General features: G+C 44.3%; 1 protein-coding gene across 3 annotated transcripts; it reads right to left on the bottom strand.

Annotated features, from left to right (window-relative positions):
- Positions 1 to 8,706: 8,706 nt before the first annotated feature.
- On the bottom strand, positions 8,707 to 23,442 carry PLEKHF1 (pleckstrin homology and FYVE domain containing 1). 3 transcript variants are annotated; one of them, XM_075940182.1, is made up of 3 exons: positions 23,245 to 23,442; positions 17,460 to 17,586; positions 8,707 to 11,230 (listed from the first exon to the last, which is right to left on the bottom strand). In XM_075940182.1, exon 3 carries the CDS (start codon positions 11,214 to 11,216, stop codon positions 10,395 to 10,397), a length of 822 nt encoding a protein of 273 aa, XP_075796297.1. In that variant the 5' UTR covers positions 11,217 to 11,230; positions 17,460 to 17,586; positions 23,245 to 23,442; the 3' UTR covers positions 8,707 to 10,394. The 3 variants fall into 3 exon arrangements, with proteins under 3 accessions (XP_075796297.1, XP_075796296.1, XP_075796295.1); XM_075940181.1 differs by lacking the exon at positions 17,460 to 17,586 and having other exon boundaries at positions 23,245 to 23,439; XM_075940180.1 differs by lacking the exon at positions 17,460 to 17,586 and having other exon boundaries at positions 23,030 to 23,439.
- Between the last annotated feature and the right edge of the window lie 3,009 nt (positions 23,443 to 26,451).

Raw genomic sequence — 26,451 nt, forward strand, 5'->3', positions numbered from 1 at the left:
ATAAGCTTCAGGTATTTATGTGAAACAGCACAGAGTAAATCCAGCGTGCCTAGTGTCTTCCAGGTTTTTATAACACTCCAGCTTCTGTGTGCATATTCTGTCTGCCCATTTCCATCCTAATAACTACAGAGCACCCTTTAGTGGCTCTGCAGTGGCTTAATGCAGAAGGTTGAACCGGTGACCTTTGGATCTGAATGCCTAAGCTACGCAACCTGGGGTGCAGAGTTCAAACACAATAGCAAACTCATCAACATGTACACTGGCACTCGAGGGAGGTATGTGAACACGTTGTTCCGATTGCATGACTTCATGCGCTTTCAGACCAGTCAAGCCTCCTTTTCCCTGAAACTCCACTATCCACAATCTTTCCTTCCTCTTCTGGTCAGACTGGCATATGTGACTCGTGTCATTTCTGTGTTGTTAATATTCCAGCACATATGCATGTATGTAAAATGGAACACCCCCTCCTCCGCCCCCCCGCCCCGTCCAAAACAATCAAACTAGTAGACAGACTATTGTAACACATTTGATGTTATGGGAAATGTCTTTCCTGTAATGGAGGAAGGACCCACCTATTGCTTTTATGACTGCTCTTCCTCCCTGAAAGTTTCCCATTGTAAAAGTGTGTAATTAAACTACAGGAGAAACTGACTTCACCCTGTCAATTACCTGAGCACTCTTATGTAATGCCCTCCAGCTGGATTTCAATGTCAGCGTACAAGAATTACACTCAATACCTTTATGGCTTATTTTAAACAGCATAGTCCATTGCCATGACGTTTCCATTCCATCTGAAGCCAAATACTTAGAGGCCGACCAAATGCATGGCCATACAATATACATCATGGACCATGAAATATGGTGTCCTCCTGTGAAATCTGGCCTTTTGTGTGCTTTTACTATGTACTATACAGATTTCACAGAGGAGACCGGTGTATCTGAAATTGGGGGTCCTGACCCAAAAGGGAGCTGCAGGGAGATCACAAGGTTATTTTAGGAGGGTTACAACGTTGCCACCATTGTTTCTGTGCTGCTTTGAGAGCTGGGTGACTGAAGAGTGGGGGTTATAATGTTTGCTGGGTGCCAGCTCTGAAGGCATCATCTTGCCAGCAGCAGTGCAGAAGTAGGGGTGGCAATGCTGTACCCATGTCACCCTTACTTCTGTGCTATTGCTCTCAGTGCTGGGCACCCTGAGCATGGCAGGTGCTGACTAAGGTCCCAGCTCTGCAAGCAGGAGTGCAGAAGTAAAGGTGGCCGTGCCATGCCATCCTCACTTCTGTACTGCAGCTGGTGGTAGCTCTGCTTTCAGAGCTAGACTCTCAGCCCACAGCCACTGCCCCCCCATCTCTGAAGGCCAGACTGCCACCAATAGCAGCATTAAAGTAAGTGTAGCAGTGCCACTACCCCTCCTCCAGAATATCCTTGAAACCTTCACTCTATTTCTTTTTGGGTCAGGACCCCTACAATTCCAATTTCTATGAAATTTCAGATTTAAATATCTGAAATTATGAAATTTACCATTTTAAAAATCCTACAGCTGTCAAATTGACCAAAATGGAATTAATTTGGTAAGGCCTTACAAATAACTAATTATATAGTACAAGGCTGCAAATGTCCTATGACAGTCTCAGGCCCACATACAATGAACATTGCATCAAGACACCCTCCACTGTATTACTCATTGCTTACATGAATCAAAGGAGAGGTTTGCATTAATGTAAGATTGACATGTTCTTCATGTGTTCTCTGAGTAAATCAGCATCTGTAAATCCTTTCACCGTGTATGAGAGCTAACTACTGATATCTACAAGGCTCCAAATAGCTGCTTCCCCCAAACTATGCTCTTGCACTAACCATTCATGGGGAGGTAGTTCATTTATTTTTAAGGTACATGCACTCAGCCATTCGCACCATCCTTTAGGAAAGTATGAATTTTCCACATTCCAGCATAAATAAAAAATGGTGTAAATGCCCCACTCCAGGAAAATACAACCTTTAAAAACTAGAGGCAGAGTGATTTCAAATATTGCCGGAAGAAGAAACAACCTGACATCATGTTGGTCAAGGTTTTCAGATGAGACTACTGATTTTGGGTGCCCTGATTTTAGGTTCCCAATTTGAGAAATCTTAAATGGGCTTGATTTTCAGAAAGTTTTAAACACCCATTATCTGAAAATCAACCCCATGGAATGTGTCAAGTTGCATACCTAAAATCCTGGATCACCTTGGAAAATCTTGGCCTCCTATTTAAGTCCTAGAATATAATACAGACCTCACAATAGATCGGGGGGTATGTCTACACTACCCCGCTAGTTCGAACTAGCAGGGTAATGTATGCATACTGCACTTGCTAATGAAGCCCGGGATTTGAATTTCCCGGGCTTCATTAGCATAAGCGGGGAGCCGCCATTTTTAAATCCCCGCTGCTTCGAACCCCGTGTAGCGCGGCTACACGGGGCTCGAACTAGGTAGTTCGGACTAGGGTGCCTATTCCGAACTACCGTTACTCCTTGGAATAGGCACCCTAGTCCGAACTACCTAGTTCGAGCCCCGTGTAGCCGCGCTACACGGGGTTCGAAGCAGCGGGGATTTAAAAATGGCGGCTCCCCGCTTATGCTAATGAAGCCCGGGAAATTCAAATCCCGGGCTTCATTAGCAAGTGCGGTATGCATACATTACCCCGCTAGTTCGAACTAGCGGGGTAGTGTAGACATACCCTGGGAAGGGAGCTATTTTGTGCTGAATGTTCAGTGTGTGGCTATCACTCAGGTTTTAAAAAATATAAAAGTACTGGGTATCATGGTATGTTTCTTTAAGACTTTGGGTTGGAACAAGAACAGTAGTTCAATGGCATCATAGAAGACTTTAAAGTGTAGATGAGTGGGCAGGGCAGCTTTAGTTAGGCACCACCCTTGATGGCACAACAACCTTGGTTGCGCCCCAATTGTAATGCCTCATGTAGGCCTTCATCCTGCAATCTGACCTATGCAGGTAGACGCCTGCTTTTGTGCAAAGTCCTATTGACAGTGCATCTGTGTGGCTCCATTGCAAAGCTAGTGCTATGGCTTCCCAAGCGATCCCAGTCTTAACAACGCCAACAGAGTAGCAGCATGGGAATTTATTCCAGAAAAAGGCCTGCAGTCAAGGCAATGCATGATAAAAAGTTTCCTTTGCCACCTACCTGCCAGGGACTGCTTCAGTAGATGTTCTGCTGAAGTCTGTTGTTTTGAATTAGCTATAAACTTGCCATTGGAGTGATGTGGCCTTAGAGACTGTTTGTCTGGGTTATCTGATCTTGGCCCCGCCAGCCTGCATCTACAGCAGCAAACTCTGCTGCTTCCACTGGCACTACTGCATCCAAAACAGTGTAAGCTGCAACCTCATGGTGCCTCTGCGCACAGCACTCCCTGTGCAAGTTTCCAGGTTTGTGGATTGTTGCCCCTCATCTCTCAGTGCCTGGTAGCTCTCTGGAGCAGTATTTAACACCTGTGGTATATGGATGCATCACATAATACTGTACAATGAACGGCTTTGTACTTGAAAATACTATAGTGGCCAGTTACCATCTGCTACTTGAGGTGCTGCCAGACCAATGTGGCACAGAGGTAAGGGGAAGCACCAGCGCTGTCATGAGCACCAACATCTTAGTGTATTGGTGCAGCACAGGGAGTTAAGAAGCTTGATTTCATTAACTTAATCTTTGAATGTATGTGGCAAGCTTGGAACAGAACCCAGATGTAAGGCCCAATCCAGTGTTTTAGTCACAAGGCCAAAGGAGGTTCAGCTTCTAATAGAAGATACATAGTATATGAAAAATACATAGGCACATTTGTTCTACAGATGGAACTCTTCCATAACAGGCATGTGAGTTCATTTTTCTTGTTACATTGTCAGGAAAGAAGAGACCTGCCCATCCCAAGCAAACATTTTCCTTTTTTTTCTGAGCCTGTTTGTGTAAGAAATTGTTTTTCAGAATAAAAATATAAAAGCATGTGGTGTGATGCAATAACTATAACAACAGGAGTTGAAATATATTTACTTAATAGAAAAAGGATTTGGCTGCCTTGGAAAATGTGTGCTTTTGATCTTCTCCAAGTGTGTTACAAAATGTTCTTTGGCAGAAGGGGGAAAGCCAGTTGCAGAATAATTACAATGCTGCAGAGTATGTAGTTTATTCATGAGTCTGAACGAAAGCACTACATTTTGTAATAAACATTGAAAGAACAAAAGTCTGATGTCCAGTCCTGTTTTTGCCCTCCCCCAGAAATTAGTATTATATGGAAAATCTTAGTAATCTTGTGAAAGAGGAACCCAATTCACTTTAACTAAAATTTGGAAAGTAAGAGAAGCTCTTTGAACTTGTGGAAAAAGTGCACAAACAACTGTGACTATGGCAGCCTTGCTAGGACAACCTGCTCACAAGGGTTAACTGTTTCCAGGCAAGATGAGATGAGGTACACTCAATTGCTGTTGAGTTTAATGTGAGTTGCAGCTGCTCTCACGAGCTCTAATACTGTTTGGACCAGTAGTTCCTACTGGGCATCTTATTGTTAAGAGTCCTGTGACATTTTTATTTTGTATAATTGTCTGGGAATTTGTTGTTTATCCTGCTTCCTGGGAACTGGAAGCCCTTGGAAGAGAGGTTTGCACACAGTGCCTTCTATGAAACAAGTGATGCTGGGGCTCAAGCAATTATTTATTTTTATAACTGATGCAACAAGCCCAGAGGGGCTGGGGCTACGAACTGTCAAGCCTACAAGCACAGGGGCTCAGCCCTGGCACAAAGTAAGCCCTGATTGCAGAGTAACCCCACAATTGCTTTTGTCCTGTGGAGCTTAGCTGCCTGCTCTGCACATTACAATCTGGTGCACAGGGTTGCAGTGCTGGTTCAGTTTTGGCACCACTGGTGCCAAATGTTTTGTTTTATATCGTTTTGAATTTGAGGGGGAAAAAAACCCACTGCCCACTGTTTATTTCCCTTCACTTTCTGCCTTAAATGGTCACATGCCGTAATTCTCAATTCCATGGAAAAGAGGTGGCAGCTTCTGAGAACCAGCCAATCAAAAAAAAAAAAACCAGCTTGCAAGCTAGAGAGACTTTCCACGCACCTCTTCAGGAGCACCATATAGAGTTGCCAACTTTGACTGGACCCCACCCTATTATTGTGAGAGGCATCCGGTCAGGAAAGTTGACAGCCCCACCAAGCTGTAGGCACAAGAGCATATTTGGCCATGCCTCTCGTACTCAGTGGCCCATGGAGCAGTGCGAAAGGAGGAGTTCTTGGGAAGCCTCTCAGTTGCTAATCATTTGGTATAATCTGGGCCAGTGCAACCTTGCTTAACTCCTTCCTCACCCATCCTAACTCCTGACAACTACAGCCTCTGATCAGGCTCTCGTGAGCATCTCTCTCTTTGCTGTTGCTCCTGCTGTGGCTGTCTTTGATGAATCACTTTGCTTTTACCAGTGTATTACATGGGGGTGGGTGCTGCCAAATTATTCAAAGCATCTGCTGTGGACAGAACGGTTTCTTGCTTATGGACAAATATTCTCCTGTGCTAGAAAGGCCCTCTGAAGGCTGCTTTTGCTTGCACTAGCTGCCAGTGGGAGACAGGGAGGAGGCCTGGATACAGCATGCCTATGGCACCTGACGCCCTCACATGCTTGGGAAGATCTTGCAAGGCCGGCTAAACTGGCTTTATGGCTACTTGATGTTGCAGAGAGGTGCAAAGATGCTCTAAATAAGTGGAACATCTACCTCACTCTGCTGAGGCATTTCTCCCATCTGAGCCAAACTGCTACGGATGGCTACTTTTCGGTTATTGCTGGTGCTGACTATAATGTGAAATGGTGACTCAGGCTGTTTCCTTAAACAGATGGCTGGGAATAATAATTATGTTTGGAAAACTCGCCCTTGTCATCTACATTCGAAACCCACACTCAGCGCCGGGCAAGAGCGTCATCTGTATCTTTGCTGTGGAAAGCCCCACCCGTGGACTAGCTGGGGTGCTGGCTGGTAACTGTGAGGTGGGAAGGATACGTTAGCCCAGAGCCAATCTTGAGCAGGGGCTGGCTATTCATTAGAGCTACACTCCCAGGCTCTGAGGAACTATGATACGTGTTCAGCACTCAAGTCCCAGTCACAGGGGAATTCCCTTTAGGTTCCTGTGCAAAGATCCTATGGTGAATGAGAGCAAATTTGGTGTTAACAAGTTTGTTCTCCTTTACATAATGAAGAACTAAAACTTAGACCAAAGAGTCAAACAAGCAGAACCATTAATTTTAGGATGATCTCATTAAGGCTCAGCATAGTTTGGTCCTCTGTGTTAAAAACAAATGCCATATTAGCTCTGCAGCAGGAAAGAACCCATATCTGACTTGGCTACTCTAATACCCATTCTCCAGCACTGATCTTACTGGGGCACCCTCACACGCTTGCAAACTACACCCAGTCAGAAATATGCTCACTGTAGCACACTGTGTGTTTTGTCCAGGCCATACCATTGGGAGGCTAGAAGCCTAGCACATATTTTTAATTTACTATAGTGCTTTAGAGCCTTTCATTTCACTTTACTCCTTACTCAAATCTGTCACCCTTACCTTTCATTCTGCTGCCTGTGGAGCAGGCTGCTGCTATACTAGTGGCTTTGTTCACTTCATTATGTTGCTATTGACTTTGGCGTGCTGAAGCTGTGGGGTTCAGCATTCCATGAACTTTAGCTCTGTTTTCCTGTCATTTTGCTTGGAAAGCCTCCAAAGCATTTAGTGGGTCACATGTCCCAGAGCTTCTGTTTCTGTGCACTGCTCAACTAAAGGAATGTTTCTCTTTGCTCTCAAAAGCTTAGAGGGCACCTTTTATGCTGTTATAGGGTGAGAAAAAGAAAGGTTCCCTCTCCACACCCACCACAGCAGCAGTTCATTCTCATGCCTTGGCACTACTGGTATGGAGGCTCTTTAAATCAGTGCCAGAAAGTCTCCTAATGCTCTCAATGGTTGGGTGCCAGTCAGTCACTCAGTTTCCACTTTATTTGGCCCATCACCCTGCTTGCTCCAGTGTCTGTTGAAACCGGCATGAACTTCTCTCATGAACTTCTCTCACACTTTACTCCCCTCTTCACTTCCTGGCTCTGGTACCTTCCCTTGCAGCTCTCTACCCCTCCTATCGCTTTCAATTCTGGTCCTGGAGTTGGATAGATACCAGCCCCCAGCAAGTGCTCAAGACAAAACTATGTTTCCTGCAAATCCACACTGGATGCTCTCTCCCTCCAAGTCAGTGTCTGTGATTGATAGGCCCTGCTTACGTTGGTTGTCAGGCAATGACCACACACAAGCTTCACAGTGTCAACTCTCCACTATTTAAAATCCCATTATCAAGTCAGCAGTAGGATTTATTTAATTCCAAAACAGGAAGCCCTTTCTAAATGGAGCAGACATAGGATCAGGCAAAACAAAATGGAACAAAAAGCTAGTGATGTTAAAAATACAGGTGGTATTGTACTAGCACAAACCCTGCTGTAAAGCGTGTGTGTTGACAAGGCTGGGAGCCAGGAATTCCCAGGCTCTGAACACTCATTCTGTGGTCTTGGCCAACACACAATAAGCTGGTCAGAAAATTTAAAAAAAACCAGAACTTTTATGAAATTTCCTGCCCATTTCCTGCCCAGCAATGGCTGCAACTCTCTGTAATACTTACCCATACAAGGGTGGTGCAGGGCTCCTCAGCTTTTTTCCGAATAGGCTCCTTGTTGCTGCCACTTGTTCAGCTGCACTGGTGGGACGGTGATCCTGGAAGACCCAGGATAGGCACAGCTCCTGATGCTTCATGCACTGTGTCTCTGAAAGTATCTTGTCTACGCCAATGTGCCTACCAATAGAGCTGAGTCAGTGTTAGCAGCAGCAGTGGAAAAAAAAACTGTAGAAAATGCCAAAAAAGGCCTAATGTAGATGAGCACTCCTAGCACAGATAGTGTTCACTTTCCATAGAGCGCTTATAAATGCAAAGTATCTTTCAACCCCAGTATCTTGTTCAGGGTCACAGAAATATTAGTGACTGAGACACTGGGGGGGTGTCTAGACAGCGGTGGTATCCTGAAATCGTGTTTCCTGCATCTTGACAGTGCACCTGTTATTTCAAAATGAAATAACAGGCTCTCTGTTCCGATGTCCCTGTAAACCTCGTTCCACAAGGAGCAAGAGGCATTTTGGAATAGTGCTGTATTTTGAAATTAACTCAAAATAAGCTATGCAATTTGCATAGCTCAAATTACTTAGCTTGTTTCAAGCTAAGGGTGCAGTGTAGACGCACCCTAAGTTATCAGCCCTTCTTTCTTTAGTCTCTTAGTTTATTTTCTGCCCACTTTTCTTCTCACTGGCCTCTTGTGAGGTGATAAACAAGGAAAGGCAGAAGAAGTGGGTTGTTTCAGCATTCCAGGAAGGGATATTTTGGAGCCTTTCTCCACTGTCTTTCCCTCCTTTCCCCCAGAAAATGTCACTTCAGTTACCATATCCTGGTGCAGGAGATAACAAGAGCCTTGGGAAAACTAAGTATCCTGAAAAAGAATGGGATAAACAGAAAAGGAGCAGCAGACTTGGATATTTTTCAGTAATGTTCACTTTCAAGTAGTAAATAGAAAGCCAGGATGTTCAGCACATAACTGAAGAGTTGCTACTGAATTTGTGCTTGGAGAAATGCATATGACTCAATGCTTGTTTGGGGTTTTTTTATTAAACAACAACACGTTTACTTTAATCACTTTTCCCCCCCTTCTTTGGCCATAGCTTTATTCACAATTGGTTGATTAATACAAACTGGTTGGACATTGGCAGTATATAAAATCCATGATAAGAATTACTTTGAAGTAGTCTTAAAAAAAACCCAACCTGGTCTTTTGGCATGCAATTCATTGCTTAAATAGGCTGGGCTATAGTAAGGAAAAATTTATGTTGAAAATCACTTTTAACTAAATACCTGCTCCAGAGAATAAAATACACAATATAAAATATGCAAAAAAGGTAGCTTTTGTTGTTCAGTTATTTGCTGCAATACAATTGTTTTTGTCTAGCTTTCACGGATATGATTTTAGTTACACATGAGACTATGACAGTGTAATTGAATAAACACAGCCTCTCACTTGAGATTAACTTTAATGTCAAAGTTCAATTTTAATTAAACATATGATTTTATGCCCTGAACCTGAAAACACATGTGCATAATGCTGAAGTCAGCAGGGCTTGAAGTTATGCAACATGTTTGCAGCAAAGGCCTGGAGCCTTAATGAGTGAGTCAGTCTCTGGGCATTCAGTATGTTCAGCACGTCGGAGAATCTGACCTTAGTTTTGACCATCCACCCATCTTTTCACCACCCCCTTCACCTAGCTCTATGACCCTATGCTACATCGCCCCACAGGCTGGGATGGGAGGTACAACACTGGTGCTGTGGTACAGAAATCTAGCTGAGTTACAGATTTAGAGACCTGGAAATATACATGTGTGGAACAGAGGTGAAGTGATTCTGCTGAATTCAGCCAGCCACTCGACTCACCCCTCTCAAGCTTTAACTCTCCCATTACCTTCTGTCATTACAGAGGCAGTTCCCTGCCTGGGGTGGGAGGGCCTCTCCAGTGCTGATGATGCTCATGAGAAGTCAGCAGGTTTGCCTCCAGAGCCACATTCCTGAGACTTCCACATTCCTGAGAGCACCATTTCCCCACTTTAGGCAGCTTGGGGAGCAAGAGGGAGTGACTAAAAGTCTAACCCACATCTCCAGCTTGCTATTTTTCAGCATCTTCCCATACTGAGGTGCAAGGACAGCAGCCCAGGATTGTATTGCATTGCTTCAGATTTCTATTTCTAGCATTTTATATGTATTTAGTGCTCATAAATGGCAGCCGGGGAGGCTGAAATCCTCCATTTCCTACAGAGAAGGAACAATACAGGCAGTAACAGCACATCAATGGGTATCTAATTTCAACAAAAGAGTCCACCCCCGCATATTTGAGACAATAGCAATAATACTTAGCTCTTGTATAGAGATCGGTAGATTGCAAAGCTTTTAACTAAAGAGGTCAGTATTATTAGCCCCATTTTATAAATAAGGAAACTGAGTCATAGATAGGAGACATGACTTGTCCACAGTCACCCAGCAGGTGAACGGCTAAGCAGGGTACCCAACCTTGGTTTTCTGGTTGCCAATCTAGTGCTTTGTCCACTATGCCACACTGCCTTAATGTAGGCCGTGCTCTGCCAATGTAACATGACACAAGTTCTCTTATTCACTACAGACTGACTCAAAGGGACTAAATTCCACCCAGCATGCTGTGCTCACCACTAAGAATACTGAAGGCTATAGTCATGGGTCAGAATTTGGCTCCTGAAGTTTAAACCAAGAGTAAGAAGATCAGCTGTGGAACGATGACCAAGGTACTTCTGAGGCATAAAACTCTGCACCTGCCGGCCACTGTTCCACTTTGTCATCATCAGATTTATCACTGTCATCCCCACTAGACGGTTCATAACCTGTCATGGCTGAATGGATCTGATCTGGCTGCTCCTGGCCACCTTCTGCTTCCTTCTTCTTTTCTGCCATCAGCTGCCGGTAGCACAGGGTACAGACCCTCAACGGCTTGGGAGACAGGCGCGGCATCAGAAACCTCTGCCTGGAGCAGTCTGCACATACCACAAAGCCGCACTTCCGGCAGTGGTGTCTGCGTGTGAGCGTGGAGAACTTGGTCTGTGTGCAGCGCATGCAGATATCAGTGGCCTTGTCGGGGATCCAGGGGGCAGCATGCTCCGTGGAGGGCTGCCTCCCTGTCTTTGTCAGCAGATGCCCAATGCACTCCTCAAGGTGACTGAGCCACTCTTTCCTTTCTGTGAGGGAGGCAGCAGAAACCACAAAGGACTTCTTGGAAGTTTTAATCATCCATCGGTTCTTCATTTGTAAGGTATCCGGCAAGGTCTCTAAGGTCACATCTTCGAGGGGTATGATGTGCTGCGAGTTGTACTTCCTTTTGTTTATCACTATGCTCCCATACACAAGGATGTCATTGAACAGGAAAAATATCCGAGGCTTGGCCTTCTTGCGGCATTCTTTGGTCAAAATTCCTTCACCCAAAAGAACCCTTCCTGGCACAGCAAGGGGTTGTCCAGATGCCCCAAAGCAGTTTTCCACAGAAGCAATCCGTTGGCTGTTAATTTCAGTGTTAACTAGATAGTCCACCATCTCTTCTGTTCACTCTAGAGTGGGGAAAGAGAAAAGTCATAAAACTGTATTCTGCAAACAATTGCCTCAATACCAGCATTGTAACTGAGCAGCACATTTAAACGGCAGCGAGTAGCATTTGAAATAGCCAGGTGATTACTTTGATCAGTCATTGCTAGATAGTACCACTCATAAAAAACTTAAAGCACTCTTTAAAATACAAAGTAAAACTAATGAAGTGTCTGATACATTCGGTAGCAGGCTGATACTGCCCATTTCAGCAATCAGCAGAATTCAGTTACCCAGCCTCCCTCCCCTCTTATATTGCATCTTGAATAAGGCAGAAAACTCCCTATTCTGGACACAGTTATACAGTATAAAAAACTGCTCATACCAGAGCTACTTATTCCCATTCATAAATTCCAAAGTCATAAGGGACCTGTGACCATAAGATCTCCCCTTGAAACCCAGTGGCAAAGGATTCACTGTCTTCCACTAACAGCAACTTGTATCAAGCCTGACAAACACACCATGCTTAACTCATTGCTCTTATGACACTTACGTATCAAGAACATTATGTAAGATAAAGGAAAGGCAGTGACACACTGGGCATTAATATTGTGCAATGTTCGTGTTCACACTAGTAAGCTATACATACTTACGAGTTTATGTTTTAAAGTCTAACAAAACAAAGGGAAAAAACGGGGTCTTCTCTCCAATCAGCTGGGCCAGCAGGCAGCAGTGCAAATAGTAGGGATGTAAGAACTAGTTTAAAAATGTAACTGTATAACTGCTAAAAATCCTAGCAGTTACACCAGCTGCAAGCTCTGCAGTATGCAGCAAAGTCTCCCTGGGAACGGGGAGCCAGCATGTAACCTGCAGCAGGGAGACCAGGGCAGGTGGGGAGCTGCTCCAGTCCCTACCAGTTAACCAAAACCAGTTAGCCTCACCCAGTAACCATTTACTTCCCCAGTAGACAGCAGACTTGGTAATTTCTGTGTGTGGACGGGGACAGGACACTGCAAAGGGGTTCAGGAAGTGGGGGCACCAAGGACTCCCTGCAAGGCAAGGTAAGGATAGCAAGTGTCCTAAGGATAGGACTGATAGCTTGGCTGGCTATCAGCTGTCACACAGTTTAGCATCAACAAAGCCCTCTATTCTAAGGCAGTTCTGGCCATCACAAGACCATTGTGATTATCTAGTCTGACCTCCTATCTAACACAGACTATAGAACAGGGGTGGGGAACATAAGACTTGTGGGCTGGATGTGGCCTCTGATTTCCCTGGATCCAATCCCTGAGGCTCAGGGTTCCCCTCCAGCATCGGGGAGCCTGTGCCATCCCACCTTGGGGCGGGAGCACACAAAACCTATTCGCCTGCCCCCCACACCTCAGACTCTGGTGTGTGAGTGTTTTTTTTCCTTTTTCAGTTGGGAGCAATGCCAGTGACCGTTTGATTTTTCTTTTTTGCTTCTTACTTATATGTGGCCCCTGACTGATTTTTCTGTGAGTCAGCAGCCCTGACCCAAGAAAGGATCCCTACCCCTGCTATGGAACTTCCTCAAAATAATTCCTAGAGCTGATCTGTTAGAAAAACATCTAATCTTCATTAAAAATGTCAGTGATAGAGAATCCACTGTGCCCCTTGGTACATTGTTTCAATGGCTTATTACTCTCAGGCTGTCTAGACTACATGGAAGATTAGAAAGAGGATATGCAAATTCTGCAGGAAATTGGATATCTTCTTCTGATCTCACTTTCCCTGAGTGGAGCTTTCGAAAGTGAAATTAGTTGGAACGTGGCTTTTTCTGCAACCCCGCCCTTTTTCAAAAAGCTGCTCTTCCTTCAAAAAATGAGGTTTACGCAGCTTTTCGAAAAAGGGGACGGGTTGCCAAGAAATCCGCGTCCCGACTACATCCAATTTCGAAAGCTCTGCTTTTGAAAGTGAGATCGGAAGAAAATATGCAAATTCCTGTGGAATTTGCATATCCTCTTTCGAATCTTCCACGTAGTCTAGACGAGCCCCTAGTGTTAAAAATGTATAAGCTTATTTCCAGTCTGAATCTGTATAGCTTCATCTTCCATCCACTGGATCATGTGGGATCTTTCTCCGCTAGACTGAAGAGCCCTTTATTAACTATTTATTGCTCAAGTAGGTGCTAATAGACTGTAAATCAAGTCACCTATTAACCTTCTCTTTGTTAAGCCAAGCAGATTGAGCTATTTGAGTCTATTACTATGGCATGTTTTCCAATTCTCTGTTCATTCTCATGGCTCTTCTCTGAACCCTCTCCATTTATCAGCCTCCTGCTCAAGCTGTGGGCACCAGAACTGGATACAATATTTAGCAGTGGTCACACCAGTGGGGTAACAGTAAAATAACTTCACTGCTCCTTCTCAAGGTACTCCAGTTTATGCATCCCAGGACTGCAGTAGCTCTTTTGGCCATGGCACCACATGGGGAGCTCACGTTCAGTTCATGATGCACTATGACCCCCCCAAAATTTTTTTCAGAGTCATCACTTCCCAGCATAGAGTTCCCTATCCTGGCAGTAGAAACTGCATTCTTTGTCCCTCGAGATATATATTTACATTTCACATGATTAACATGCAGATTGCCTGTGCCTAGTGTTTCAAGAGCTCCTGGTCACTGATTCAGTGAACGTCCCCTTTCATTACTTAGCACTTCCCCATTTTCTGTGCCTTTTTTCAACTTCATCTGTTATGAGTTTGTCTTCTTACACGTCGCTGATAAAAATGTTAAATAGCCTATGGACAAGAACCTATCTCAGTGGGATGTCAAGGAAACTCATCATCTCAATGATGAGTCCCCATTCATTTAAATTACTTGTACATTTCAAAGTTGGAACACCACCACTGCACCTCTGCCCCCTCCCATGGAGCTGCACCTGGGGGAAACCAGCTTTTAAACCAGCTCCTCCCAGTACCCTGCCTCTTTCCACCCCTTGCTGCCTCTTTCTGATAGAGGCAGCAAAAGGGGGAGGAGAGGGAGCAACTAGTTGACTATTGCTTATCAGATAGTTGACTAGTCGCTTACATCCCTAATATAGAGACAGCAAGAGGAGATGGGGGGAAAGGCAAGTAGACTACATGCATGCCCGATAAGCCTAAGTTTATCGGGTAGTCAACTATTTGACTACTCTTTTTTGTTCCCTAATGTGCATCGCTTTTAACCAGAATGTTGTATGGTGCCAAGTCAAACACACCTTACAGAATTTTTTAATTATCCCATATCAAACTGCTCCATTATCTTGCCTGGCATGCATGTCAGACTGACAAGCCTATAATTACCTTGGACATCCTGTTTTATCCTTTTTAAAAACTGGCACAACATTAGTTTTTCATTCCCGAGTGCTGTAGGCCATTTCTCTTAAAACTCTTGGATACCCATTTTCTGGACCTGCTGCCTTGGAAGCTATCAAAATCAGACATTATTTATCAGTATCCTCCAGAGAGATACTAGAGGAATGGAAGTAGTTATCCCTATATGAGAAGACTGCATAAAGTTCCCCCCCCCCCAAAAAATAGAGAACAGAAACATTTACTTAAAAAGGGAAATTAGCTATATTGCTCTACTCCAAGACACCTTTATACTGGCAGAACAGCATCATCATTAGTAGAGCCTGCACAGAGACTAAATTTGTATCCATATCCACAAAAATGATTCATAGATATCTGCAAATTAGTAGGATTCTAGATACAAAATTTGAATCCACAAAAAAAAAAATGAGCCATGGATATCCACATCCACAAGCGGATACCTGTGGATATAAGGTGGTATCTGCAAATTTGTAGGGTTCTAGATGTAGGGTTCAAATTTGCATCCACACCCACATCAGCAAATACCTGCCACTATAAAGTGGGTATGCTGGATTTGCAGGGCTCAACTCATTAGCAGTTGTACCAGAATAACTACATCGATGTGAAAAACAGAAAATACACATCCCTGAGTAACAATTACTATTGATACAATAAGGTGCGGAGACCATGACATAGAAGTCAATTTTTTTTAAAATATAACTCATGAAAGGTACTTGACAAACGGATAAAAACTATAGCTTTATTTATCAGAGGGGTAGCCGTGTTAGTCTGAATCTGCAGAAGCGATGAGGAGTCCTGTGGCACCTTATAGACTAACTGAAGTGTAGGAGCATAAGCTTTCGTGGGCAAAGACCCACTTCGTCAGATGCATGTCATATAGCTTTATTTGTGCAGCAAAACTGGCTCTGGCAACATTCCCTTCACTACTCATAATGGGTAGAAAGTCTGCTAGTGTAGCAGTCAGAGTAGTCTCCACCAGCATTCCCTAAAAGCGGTTGGGTGGCCACTTAGGAGAAATTCAAATGCTGCCTAGCTAGTTAATAGAATGCCACCAGCAAGTAGCATGTGTTTCTACTAGTGGTGCACATCTGCACATGCCTCAGTGCACATAAACTTTATTCTGCACAAGGAAAAAATGAGTACAGGCAGTCCCCGGGTTACGTACAAGATAGGGACTGTAGGTTTGTTCTTAAGTTGAATTTGTATGTAAGTCGGAACTGGTACATATTGTAGGGGAAACTCTAGCCAAACATTTCTCCGGAGCTCAGTTTTATTCTCCCACACCTCACTTCCCTCAGTCCTTTATTCTCAAGCTGAGGTGTCTGCTGAGAAAAGCAGCTTCGCGTCTCCCTGGTCTGCTGGGGGGAAGCAGCTAGTGCCGGGTTGCCTCACCCCGTTTGTAAGTAGGGATCCGATGTAAGTCGGATCCATGTAACCCGGGGACTGCCTGTAGTAGCATTGGTCTCTACCGCCCCACTCAAGTCTTGATATCTGTAATGAGAATCCCAACTAAGGCTGCATAGACAGACACTTTTCACTAGGAATTGGAATGAGATAATCATTTGAATTCAAGGATACCACTCATCACCCAGATGGTTACAGCTCTGATCTATGCAAATCCAGGCAGGAACTAAACCACAATTCCAGAAGTGGAAAGCTGAATGCTCTTCTTATCAATTCTCTGAGCTATCTCCTGTGACCCTCCTCTTATTGGACTGTCAAAACCAAAAAACAAAAAACCCCGCAAACACCACAGCCCACGCAACCCAACCCTTGCATTCATCACACCAAGTGTTTCCTTTATTTGTATTTCCAGTTACAAGACACGTCATTCTGAAAATGTTCTGCATCATATTAAAGGAACTAGAGCAAAGCATACTCATTTCTCTCTCTCACCTCCACAACACTACTCCCCAGTTACACATTTTTATTTTAAAAATACCAGGTGAAGTAAAAGTAACTCTTTAAAGTTCCAACAGTGGGGACAATTAAATGTCATGCTTAGTCTCCCTCCACTTACACATTTAAAATGTTGTCTGTGTTACTGGTATTGTCCCCAAGACTGTGTGTCTAGGCATAATAATCCACAAGAAACTGAGTCACTTCCTTTTAGACAGGAGTAGCTCAGAGCTCATAGGGGATGTGCATAGGCCCATGTTTCTATTATTGTTTCTTATAATAGCTAATACATAACAATTTGTTATCTCAGAAACTTCTGTCTGAAAAGATCTACAACCCACATGGTGTTTAGACTTCTAAGCATCAGTGATGGATTACTACATGCAGAAAATTCAAGATAACAATTTACATTCTTACAGCATTTTTCATCTCAAACACACCCTTTCAGGATAGTGATAAGGAAACACAACCATATTCAGAATAGTAACTTAAACACCACTCAGGGATACTACCTCATTTTTAAAAGAAGAGGTGGCTAGTTAAAATTACAAGTTCCCCAATATAGAATGTGGCCAAGAGACTGCTACATATAGTTTACAGAAAGCTTAGGTCCAAGTTTTCAAGAGAGCTCAGCTCCCATTTAGGAACTTAGAAGATGTGGCCATATTTCCCAACCACCAATTAGTGATCATTGAGTAAAATGAGCATTGCTGGGTGCAGAATCTGGCTCTTCCTGACCACAGATGATCAGACCCTTGTATTTACATCTCTACTAAAGACAGTGCCTTTAGCAGCAAAGTGCCCTGAATGTCATACTGTATGGATTCAGGGGAAAAGCCAACATTTCTTCCGCAACCCTTGTGTTCTCCTTGGCAACCTTTCTTCCTAGTAAATGATGGAACCTCAACATATAATCATTACCAACTTGGACATAATGAGGCGAATGCAAGCTATAAGCAACCAAAACAGGACAAACCCATAATCTCCCTTGAATTAGGAGAAGGTTCTAATGACTCTGACTCACTTCTGTCAGGATGTGCAGTGATTCTTCAAGGCTTTGAGACAACAGAGTTGATGGATTCAGATTGTGTTAAGCACCTCTGTTCATCCATGTGCAGTGTGGTCTAAATCCAATTGCAATCTTCCATACACTGATAAGTGAGGGAGAATAGCACAAAAGCGGCAGAGATTTTACTCACTCTTTCATGAAAGGTAAAACAGGAAAAAATCTATCAGTCAGAACATTTCTCTGAAAAATAAAATATAGCAGGCCATGACTTCTGCTCTCTGAAGTACACATTGAGGGAAAAGAGAGCAATAATCATGTCAGGGTGTGATATGCTATACAAATGCCTTCAGGCCCATCCCAATGAAAACACGGCAGAAACCGCATACCCAATCTACTTTACCTCTAGAGAGGGCGGCGGCACAGCCTTTCCCATAAAACAGAAGTTCTCGAACTTCATTGCACCATGACCCCATCTAGACAAGAAAACTTACAAAACCACAAGAGGAGGGACTGAAGCGTGAACTCCCCTATGCCTCAATACCTCAGGGCAAGGGGGCCAAAGCCCTGCTGCCTTGTGAAGAGGGGGTCAAACCCCAAGGACTTCAGCCTTGGGGAAGAGGAGGCTGTAACCTGAGTCCCACCACCTAGGATTGAAGCCCTTGGACTTTGGCCCTGGGGAATGGGGTTCAGTCTTAGGCTTGGACTCTGGGCCCCAGCAAGTCGTAACACCAGCCCTGGTGAGCCCATTGCAATGGGGCTGCTTTGCACTTTGGGGTCCAAACCCCCAGGATGAGAATGGCGCCCTAACAGATTGTTGCTGGAGCCAACCTTTCCTAGTTACTTCAAGGTGGTGCCCAGGAGCGACCCCAGAATGGGTCTTACCTGCACCTTACATCTGAAGGTGCAAAGGAGCAACTAGATCTACACTGTCTGAAGTCATGTTCTTGAGACTTATCCCTTTAAATAAAAATATTGTGAATGTTGCATTATGGGAATAACTATCTTCCCTTTGTGTTGGGGAGAGTGGAGAGAGAATCTTTATGCCACCACTTAGCTGGCTGGAGCAGATGAGAGTCCTCCAGCCTGAGGCGGTTTTCCTCAGTGCATGAGAATGCCAAGATTTAACTTCTGCATTTCCCCTTACAACCTGCAAACATTTTTCTCCCTCCGACCTATGCAGAAATTACACAATAAATAGATGAATGGTTTAAACAGAAGGATTACACACAGGGGGCAGAGCATGGGCTTCAGATAAATGCCTTGCTTGCTCATTTTCCAGATCTGGAGTCTTAAGAACATAACAATGGCCATACTGGGTCAGATCAAAGGTCCATCTAGGACGCTAATTATCTTACCCATTACAAAGATAGAGGTGATAATTGGGGAAGCTAATATCATTAGTTCACAGACATTTACCTCCCCCTCCATCCCCCTTCTATTCTGAAATTTGATTTGTCCTTTTCATATGTGTTCATTTTTTTAATTGTATCCTTTGATATATATGATTGTGACAATTTTCTTCCACTATTTGATCTGAGGAAGTGGGTCTGGCCCATGAAAGCTCATCACCTAATAAACCATCTTGTTAGTCTTTAAAGTGCTACATAGTCCTGTTTTTTGTTTCATTTAAAGAACAGTGATCCAAAAAAATTAAAAAGTAATACAGATTGGACCTCTCTGGTCCAGCACCCTCAGGACTTGACTGGTCCCGGATGAGAGATTTTTCACACCCCTAAATGACACTCAGCCAAAAGTGGAATAGGAATAATAAAGGAGAGACTGAAACAAGGGCAGGTTGGTGTGAGGGAATATAGGGTGTAAGAAAATACTGCAGATAATTTTGGGATTCTCAAATGCAGAATTGGATAGGTTTTACACAGATCTTTGATCCTGCTTCTGGTAGCCTTGCTGCAGGTTGTTAGGAGAGCTTGACTCCTGGTATCTGTTCCCAGCTCTGATATTGACTCACTATGTGATTGCCTCCACATTACTTATCAGTAAGCCTCAAATCTCTCAGCAGGGCTCTGAGAGACTATTAGGATATAAATTATTTAAGAAAGGGATAGCGTGTTCAGCAGCAAACTCAAAAAGTGCAGTGGGGTTCAGAACAATTCTTTCAAGACAGTCACACCATGCCCCTTTTTTTCTTTCCCAGATGCTGAGGGGTTGGTTGGCTGGCTTCTCATTAGTCATTTGTCCTGACAGTGGAATCCCAAACTTTTATAATAATCTGTGACTAGGAGGTTAATCCGCTGTATGGTAAAGTTTCCTAGTGAGTGTGCATGGATGGTCAAGAGAGAGAGAGGAGGGGAATTCTACACAGTTCTGAACTTCTAAACAAACTAATAGTTTTAAGAATATTAAGAATTTAAGACTCTTTAATTAAGACTATGCTGCCAGAAGGCATAGGGTAACAGTTTTTAAAGTACTACGGTAAACATCAGTAGGAAAAGGTTTAACTAACATGCTTATTTTGGCTTTTACACAGCACAGAAGACTAGCCAGTTCTCTTGCATCAGAACAAAGGGACAAGCAGTCAGCATAAACACCCTTTTCACTTTCAAATGAGAGAAGAACTAAAAGAACTACCTGTCTAGAGAACCATTAATTACCTAAGGAAAAAAAAATCCTCCAAACCACAGCTTGTAGTGTGTTACCAGTATGGAGACCAGATAGGCAAAACAGTTTCATTACACATCCCTCATCTCTCATGAACCTAACCCATGGATTTCTGCATCTAGAGTAAAATTGATTCTGATTCTCCAGCCAGCACTAGCTCTCATTTCCTTCTCGCTCCCCAACATGCTACTGCCTCTGTATCAGAAGCAGCAGGTGGGAGGAGACGGTGCTCGCAGGGAAACATCTTTCTGTGTATACTGGCTCCCACTTGTCCCCCTCCCATGCGCTGCTGCCTCTGCATCAGAGGCAGTATCAGAGGCAGCAGCTCAGGAGAGGGGAAAGGCAGGCATGCCACAGGAGCCTGCTCCCCATGAGCACTGGCTCACCTCCCTACCCCACTGCCTCTGTATTAGAGGCAGCAGGTAAAGAGGTGCATGTAACCCCAAAGGTTAACAGATGAGCCCATGTCCACATCCCTACTGTAAGGGAACATGGCTTTGGGGAGCACTGCCTCAGGGACAGTGCAGAACAGATATTTTTCACCCGGGTTAAAAAACGCTGAACACATTTTTCAAGCCTATCTACACAAATAACTTATTCAACCTTTTAAGTGCTAACCACAGACAGCCTGGTGGGTTTCATATGGAAAAACAGAAACATCAGCAGTGGCACCTCCCTCCCACCCATGTACTGTAACAGTTGTGAATGCAGGTAGGAAATACTCCAATTTCCCCATGGGGTCCAGGAGAATGACCACATATCCACTGTTCATTCAGAAACCTCCATGTCAGAACTGATAGCCTTCCAGGAAAAGAGGCCTGGATAGGTATCCCTCTGGGACCCTTCAATCAAGCGCTAGCTGGAATCAGACCACATTGGTCTGTGATCTTGTCACTCGCTAATATAACTGCAGCTGATGAATAGGGATGTGATCGTGTAAATGGTTACATGTGGTCTCCTTCCCCCTGACGCTGCTTCTGTATCAGAGGCAGCAGTGTGTGCATGGTGGTGGTGGGGGGAGAGGCAGGAAGCCTGTACATGCACGGAGCTAGCTTTTAAGCCAGCATCAAGAGGCATAAGGGAGTGGTTGACAAAGGCTTCCCCTGTCGACAAAGGCTTCTTAAATAAGAAATAAGGTGCAGATTTTTTTAACAGTGAGGTGATTAACCAGTGGAACAAAGCAGAAAAGGAAAGGGGATTCTCCATTTCTTGAAATCTTCAATCAAACCTGGATCTCTTTCTGAAAGAACTGGCCTTAATACAGGAGTAACTGAGTGAAGTTATGGCTTGTGGTACACAGGAGGTTTGACTAGACAATCTAATGGTCCAGTGTCCTTAAAAAAGCTATATTCATCTTATCAGTTGAGGCATCTTCTTTATGTAACACTGAGGTGGTGCAGGAAGTGCTGCTAGTAATCAGTAGTTAACACTCTTCTCTTTCATTTTTGGTATTAAACAAATGCCCCAGCATGGTATTACAAACCACTAAACTGCTAGAGGTATATTTTCTGCAAGAGTAGAGATATGCAAGACCATAACTACAAATGAAAACGTAAATGTGAATTGTTGACAGAAGTCAGTTGTTTATGAATAGAAATAGAAATAGAAAGCTGGAGTCCATTTGAATGAACAAATACACAGTTTATTTGTGTAAATCCAATAACTGCGCAGGCAAATCAAGCACATGGCTATTTTTAAAAATGTTGTAATTAAACAGTTTCCTGTTTTCACACAAGAACATTTCAAACAATATTGGTTCAGTTATAATATTGATTTCCTGAGTTCCACACAGACTGTGTTCTCCCAGCACCTGAAAGATGTCTGTACAGGGCAGAATACCACAAAATACATCATGAATATTAACACTGGTTAATATTATTCCTGCTTCTGGAAATTTCCACTACATGCATCTGACGAAGTGGGTCTTTGCCCACGAAAGCTTATGCTCCTACACTTCAGTTAGTCTATAAGGTGCCACAGGACTCCTCGTCGCTTTTGCAGATTCAGACTAACACGGCTACCCCTCTGATACTTAACACTGGTGCTGTTACTTAAATGGCAAAAAGTTATGAAATTTGAAATTTATATTGAAACATGGTCATGTATTTTAGAGAGACTAAACCTATGTTTCCAAAAGCAAAAAAAAAAAAAAAAAAAGGTAGTAAACACTTGGCATACAGAGAGAGCGGGTACACACTGGTTAGCCAGGGATCTTGAAATGCCTTACAAATATGTTAATTAGGTGAATATGACTGTACCATTTTACAGATGAGTACATGACTGCTAATCATATACATTAAGAAAAGAAATTAGAAACTGCAATCACATTACAGAAGGCTTATTATTACTGTTATTATGATTCAGTATTGTAAAGCACCAACAACATGCTCAGTGTTGTAGAAGACACAAATACAAAGAGTGTACAGGCTAAAGGATAGTCAGAAGAGACAAAGGCTGCTGGAGTAAATCATACCCTGAAGGATTCTGGAGCATTAGCTGTTATAAATTTTCCTTGCTAACCAGTGTTAAAATGACTAATGTGTTCAGTGGTCAACATTCATATTTTCCAAACATGTTGCTCAATCCAAACACTTCTAAACAACTCAAAGGAAGGCTTACCCTGGACTGGGAAGCTTTCTGTGTGACCTTGTACCATGTCCATAGGGCCCATACTGTCACCCTTACAGTGAGTAATATCTTACAACTGCAAGGAGTCCCACTGATTTTAGCAAAACTTTTCGTGGTACAAGATTTGAGTATCATTGGCAGGATGAGGCTCACCCTCCCTGTGATTCAGTTCCCTAGCTGTACGTTGGGTATACTTACCTCACAAGGGCTTTGGGAAAATGTATTAAAATGTACTAGGGGCTCAGATTCTCGGGTGAGTGTCTGGAACTCGAGGAGTACTTGTATAAACAGATCCGACCCCATACCCAGTACAACCCAAGGCAGCTCTATAGACTTACCGCCCGCTATCTATTTTCCGCGCTCCCACGGGAAATGCAGCCACGGTGGGTGCTGCCAGCGCTGGACTGAACGTAGGAAGTGAGCTGGATGGGGTAAAGTCCGCGCTGTTGGTGACTCAGCGTCCCCCTGGCTCAGGGGGAGCAGAGACAGGCTGGGGTCCGAACGCCCACGATCTGGGGCTGCTGCCCTGCACTCCGGCCCCCGCAAATTTTACCTTGTACCTTCCCCAGCCGGCCCCCTGCCTCTCCACGCGTCCCGGCGCAGGACAGCGATGCCAGCGCTGCTGCGCTCCGGCTGCCCGCAGTCCGCGCCGCCCTGCTCTGGAACGCACCGCAACATTCCACTCCGGACCTCCCACTCCCGGCCCCTCTACACGCGCTCACGGGAGGAGGGGAAAGCGCTCAGCCTATGAGCGAGCGCAGCCGGAACAGGACCGTCCGGTTCTGGAACGCTCAGACTCAGCATTCCGCTCTAACCACGCCCCTCTGGAGCATCTCGACCAATCGCAAAGCCAGAGTGAGAGCACGGCCAAAGGGCTGAATGGGGGGGAGGGGGGAGAATCAAAGTTTAAAGGGTATGAGGGGGTGCAGAAGGGCCGTAGGGTCCCGAGCTGGGGAGAAGTTCAGATCCCCCTCGAAGATGGGGTTCCGCTGCCGGGACGGGGGAGGAGAAGAGACTTGGGCTAGCCGGGTGGGGCTGAGGAAAACATCCGGCGGCTGGCCGTGAGGGAGGGCAGCCGCTGTGGGTAGGGGCGGCAGGAGGAGTCACAGAAGGTAGCCGACCGGGTAGCAAGGAGGCCACCTAGCTGCGCCGAAAAGGGAAGCGGGACACCCGGCGGTCCCCAGCGAGTAGAAATGCACAGGTTGTGGGAAAGTTGTCAGTGCAGATCCTGGCTGGAGCGCACAGGGTGCATGAGAAATGGGGCAGACTGAATTGGTGAGGTTTAGAGTGGGTGAGAAATGGTTCAGTACGTGAAGGAGAAGATCTGGAACTTCGTAAGTGCCAAAGGCTTGCAGAAATTTGCATTCAATAAAAATAAATGTCTCATCTCTTTTCCGGTTTGTATTCACCCTGAAAAATGGAATCCTGACCCCACAGTCAACGGGAATTTTGCTTTATGGCAAGATTAAGAATTTCATCCTTCTTCTTTCTCCTTGTTTCAATTATTCCCCTTGCTACAGTCTGACCAGATCTCTTCTCCAACACACCACTAGCTTCTCCTGCTTACATTCCGGGGACACAGATAGATGCAGGTATTTCCCTACATCAGCGTTCCCTGTAAGATGAGCACTTGGGCAGCCACCCAGGAGAGATTCCTTGTAATCTGATCACCCACAGCTGGCAGCATGTGTTTCTACTGCACATCCACACATCTCTGATGGCACATAACAAAATTTACTCTGCACATGGGGGAAAATTAGAGGGAACTTGCCCTACACTCTCCCAATGGTGTTGTAACCCTTCCTCCCAAACCCTCCAAATGGTCTAGTTATATGCAGTGTTGAAAACTTAGTTATTGGTTGGAAATTTGAATTGATATTGAAACATTAATACACACTGTAAAAGCATATACAGTGTATGATAAACTAATTCTACCCAAAAGAGTGTAAGAGGTTTGGGAAGTATGAACAAAAACTAGCTCTCTCACACCCCTAATGTTTTTTTTCTGACAATGTTGGCACATTCATTCAGGAATGTTGGCCAACCTTATCATTTCAAATGATGATTTGTAAGCAGGGTCTGAATGATTTCCCCCCTGACAGGTAGTGATGAGCTAGGGGAGAGGGGAAGGCTTCTGGAGCAGACTTTATTTACATGAACACTCTTGCTCTGCCTACATATACAATAGGCAGAGCTCTGCTGCCCACATGATCAGTTGTGGCTGGTGTTGTGTTACAAATAATTTTAGTATTGAATGTAGGGATCATTAAATGTTATCTTTATTGTTTGAGCAGAGGGCAGCTAAACTGTTCTTAGCTTGTCCTGATTGAAGGGCTCACCCTCAATGCTTGATCTTTGCCAGGGCTCAGCCCTGGCACCTTTAGGTTTGGCAGTTCATAGCCCCAGGATCTATGGGCTTGCCACATCAGTTATGAATGTAAAAAATATATTTGAACTCTGGCAACTGAACTGTACTTGCTAAACTAAGCAAGAGGAGGCTGGATGGCAGATCCGGGAAGCGAGGAGAAAAGACGGGATTTTCTTGGTGGTATAGGCTGTGACTAAAAGTCACAGCCACTATTTGACTCACCCCTTTCTTCACATGGAAACTTTTCCATACCCCTAATCATTTTAGTTGCCCATCTCTGTACCTTTTCCTCTCCAATACATCTTTTTTGAGATGGGGTGACCATGAGCATACCATGGATTTATATAATAAAAGTGGAAGAGCTTAGTTTGGCAAACGGGTCAGCAAAGCCAATGCTGACAAACGATGTGAAAAGGCTACAAAACACCAATCTTCTGGACTGCACTGACATGCAGAAAACCTTGTAAGCTAGTCATTGTCACGGCCAATTTTAGAAGTCCTTAATGAGGCAGTTAAAATGCTGGAGACACAGTTTATTCACATCATATTGTCTCTTTAATAGCTACCACGTACTACAAACTAGAGGCCAATGTGAAGTGCCTTGTCCTATGTTAATCCTGAAGTTGGACACTGGTTTTGGCTGAGACCAGTAAATACTCACTATCATTCTGCAGGGCAGTCTGACGGATTTATTAGTAGTGTGTAGAGGAACAGCAAAAGACTCTGCAGTTGTAAAAGTGAAGAATTCCCTCACCACATTCAGAAAATGTGAATACATGGCTGATGAAAGAACCAGAGCAAATAGGTGTCGAGTATTAAGTCACTGTGTACGTTATCTTGATGATAGTGGTAGGCCAGTGGATGAATTTCTAGATATTCAGAGTATAGAGAACACACCAACTGACAACCCATGGCTTAGAAAAAGTAAATGCTTGTAAACAGAACAGTTGAGTGAAGTGAGGCACTACCTGCAATGAGGCTGCCATGTGATCAGGACAGACTAGAGAATTTGAACACAGAGTGGAGTATAATATGACCAATAAATGAAGGTTTGCCTTCAGCTTCTTTATCATCACTAGTACTTAAACCAGGGGAGCTGACAACCTCCACAGGTCCCTAGGGATGACAGAGGGGTTCACTCCACATTCCTGGAAGGGGTGGGGCCAGGTTCAGCCAGCCCACCACACCTCCTGGAGCACGGAAAACCCCTCCCTCCCAAAGCCATCACAGTTGTCCAGTCATGCAATGTAGCACTCTGGCAGTGATTTAAAGGGCCCAGGGTGGCAGCAGAAGCCAAGAGCTGCAGGATCCTTTGAATCACTGGGCCCTGGAGTAATTGCCCTTTTTGCCTCCCTGTCAGTGGGCCTGGGTCAAACCCAGGTTTTGTGCTCT

This window comes from Pelodiscus sinensis, chromosome 12 (assembly GCF_049634645.1).
Source record: "Pelodiscus sinensis isolate JC-2024 chromosome 12, ASM4963464v1, whole genome shotgun sequence".
In the NCBI taxonomy this organism is placed as follows: domain Eukaryota; kingdom Metazoa; phylum Chordata; order Testudines; family Trionychidae; genus Pelodiscus; species Pelodiscus sinensis.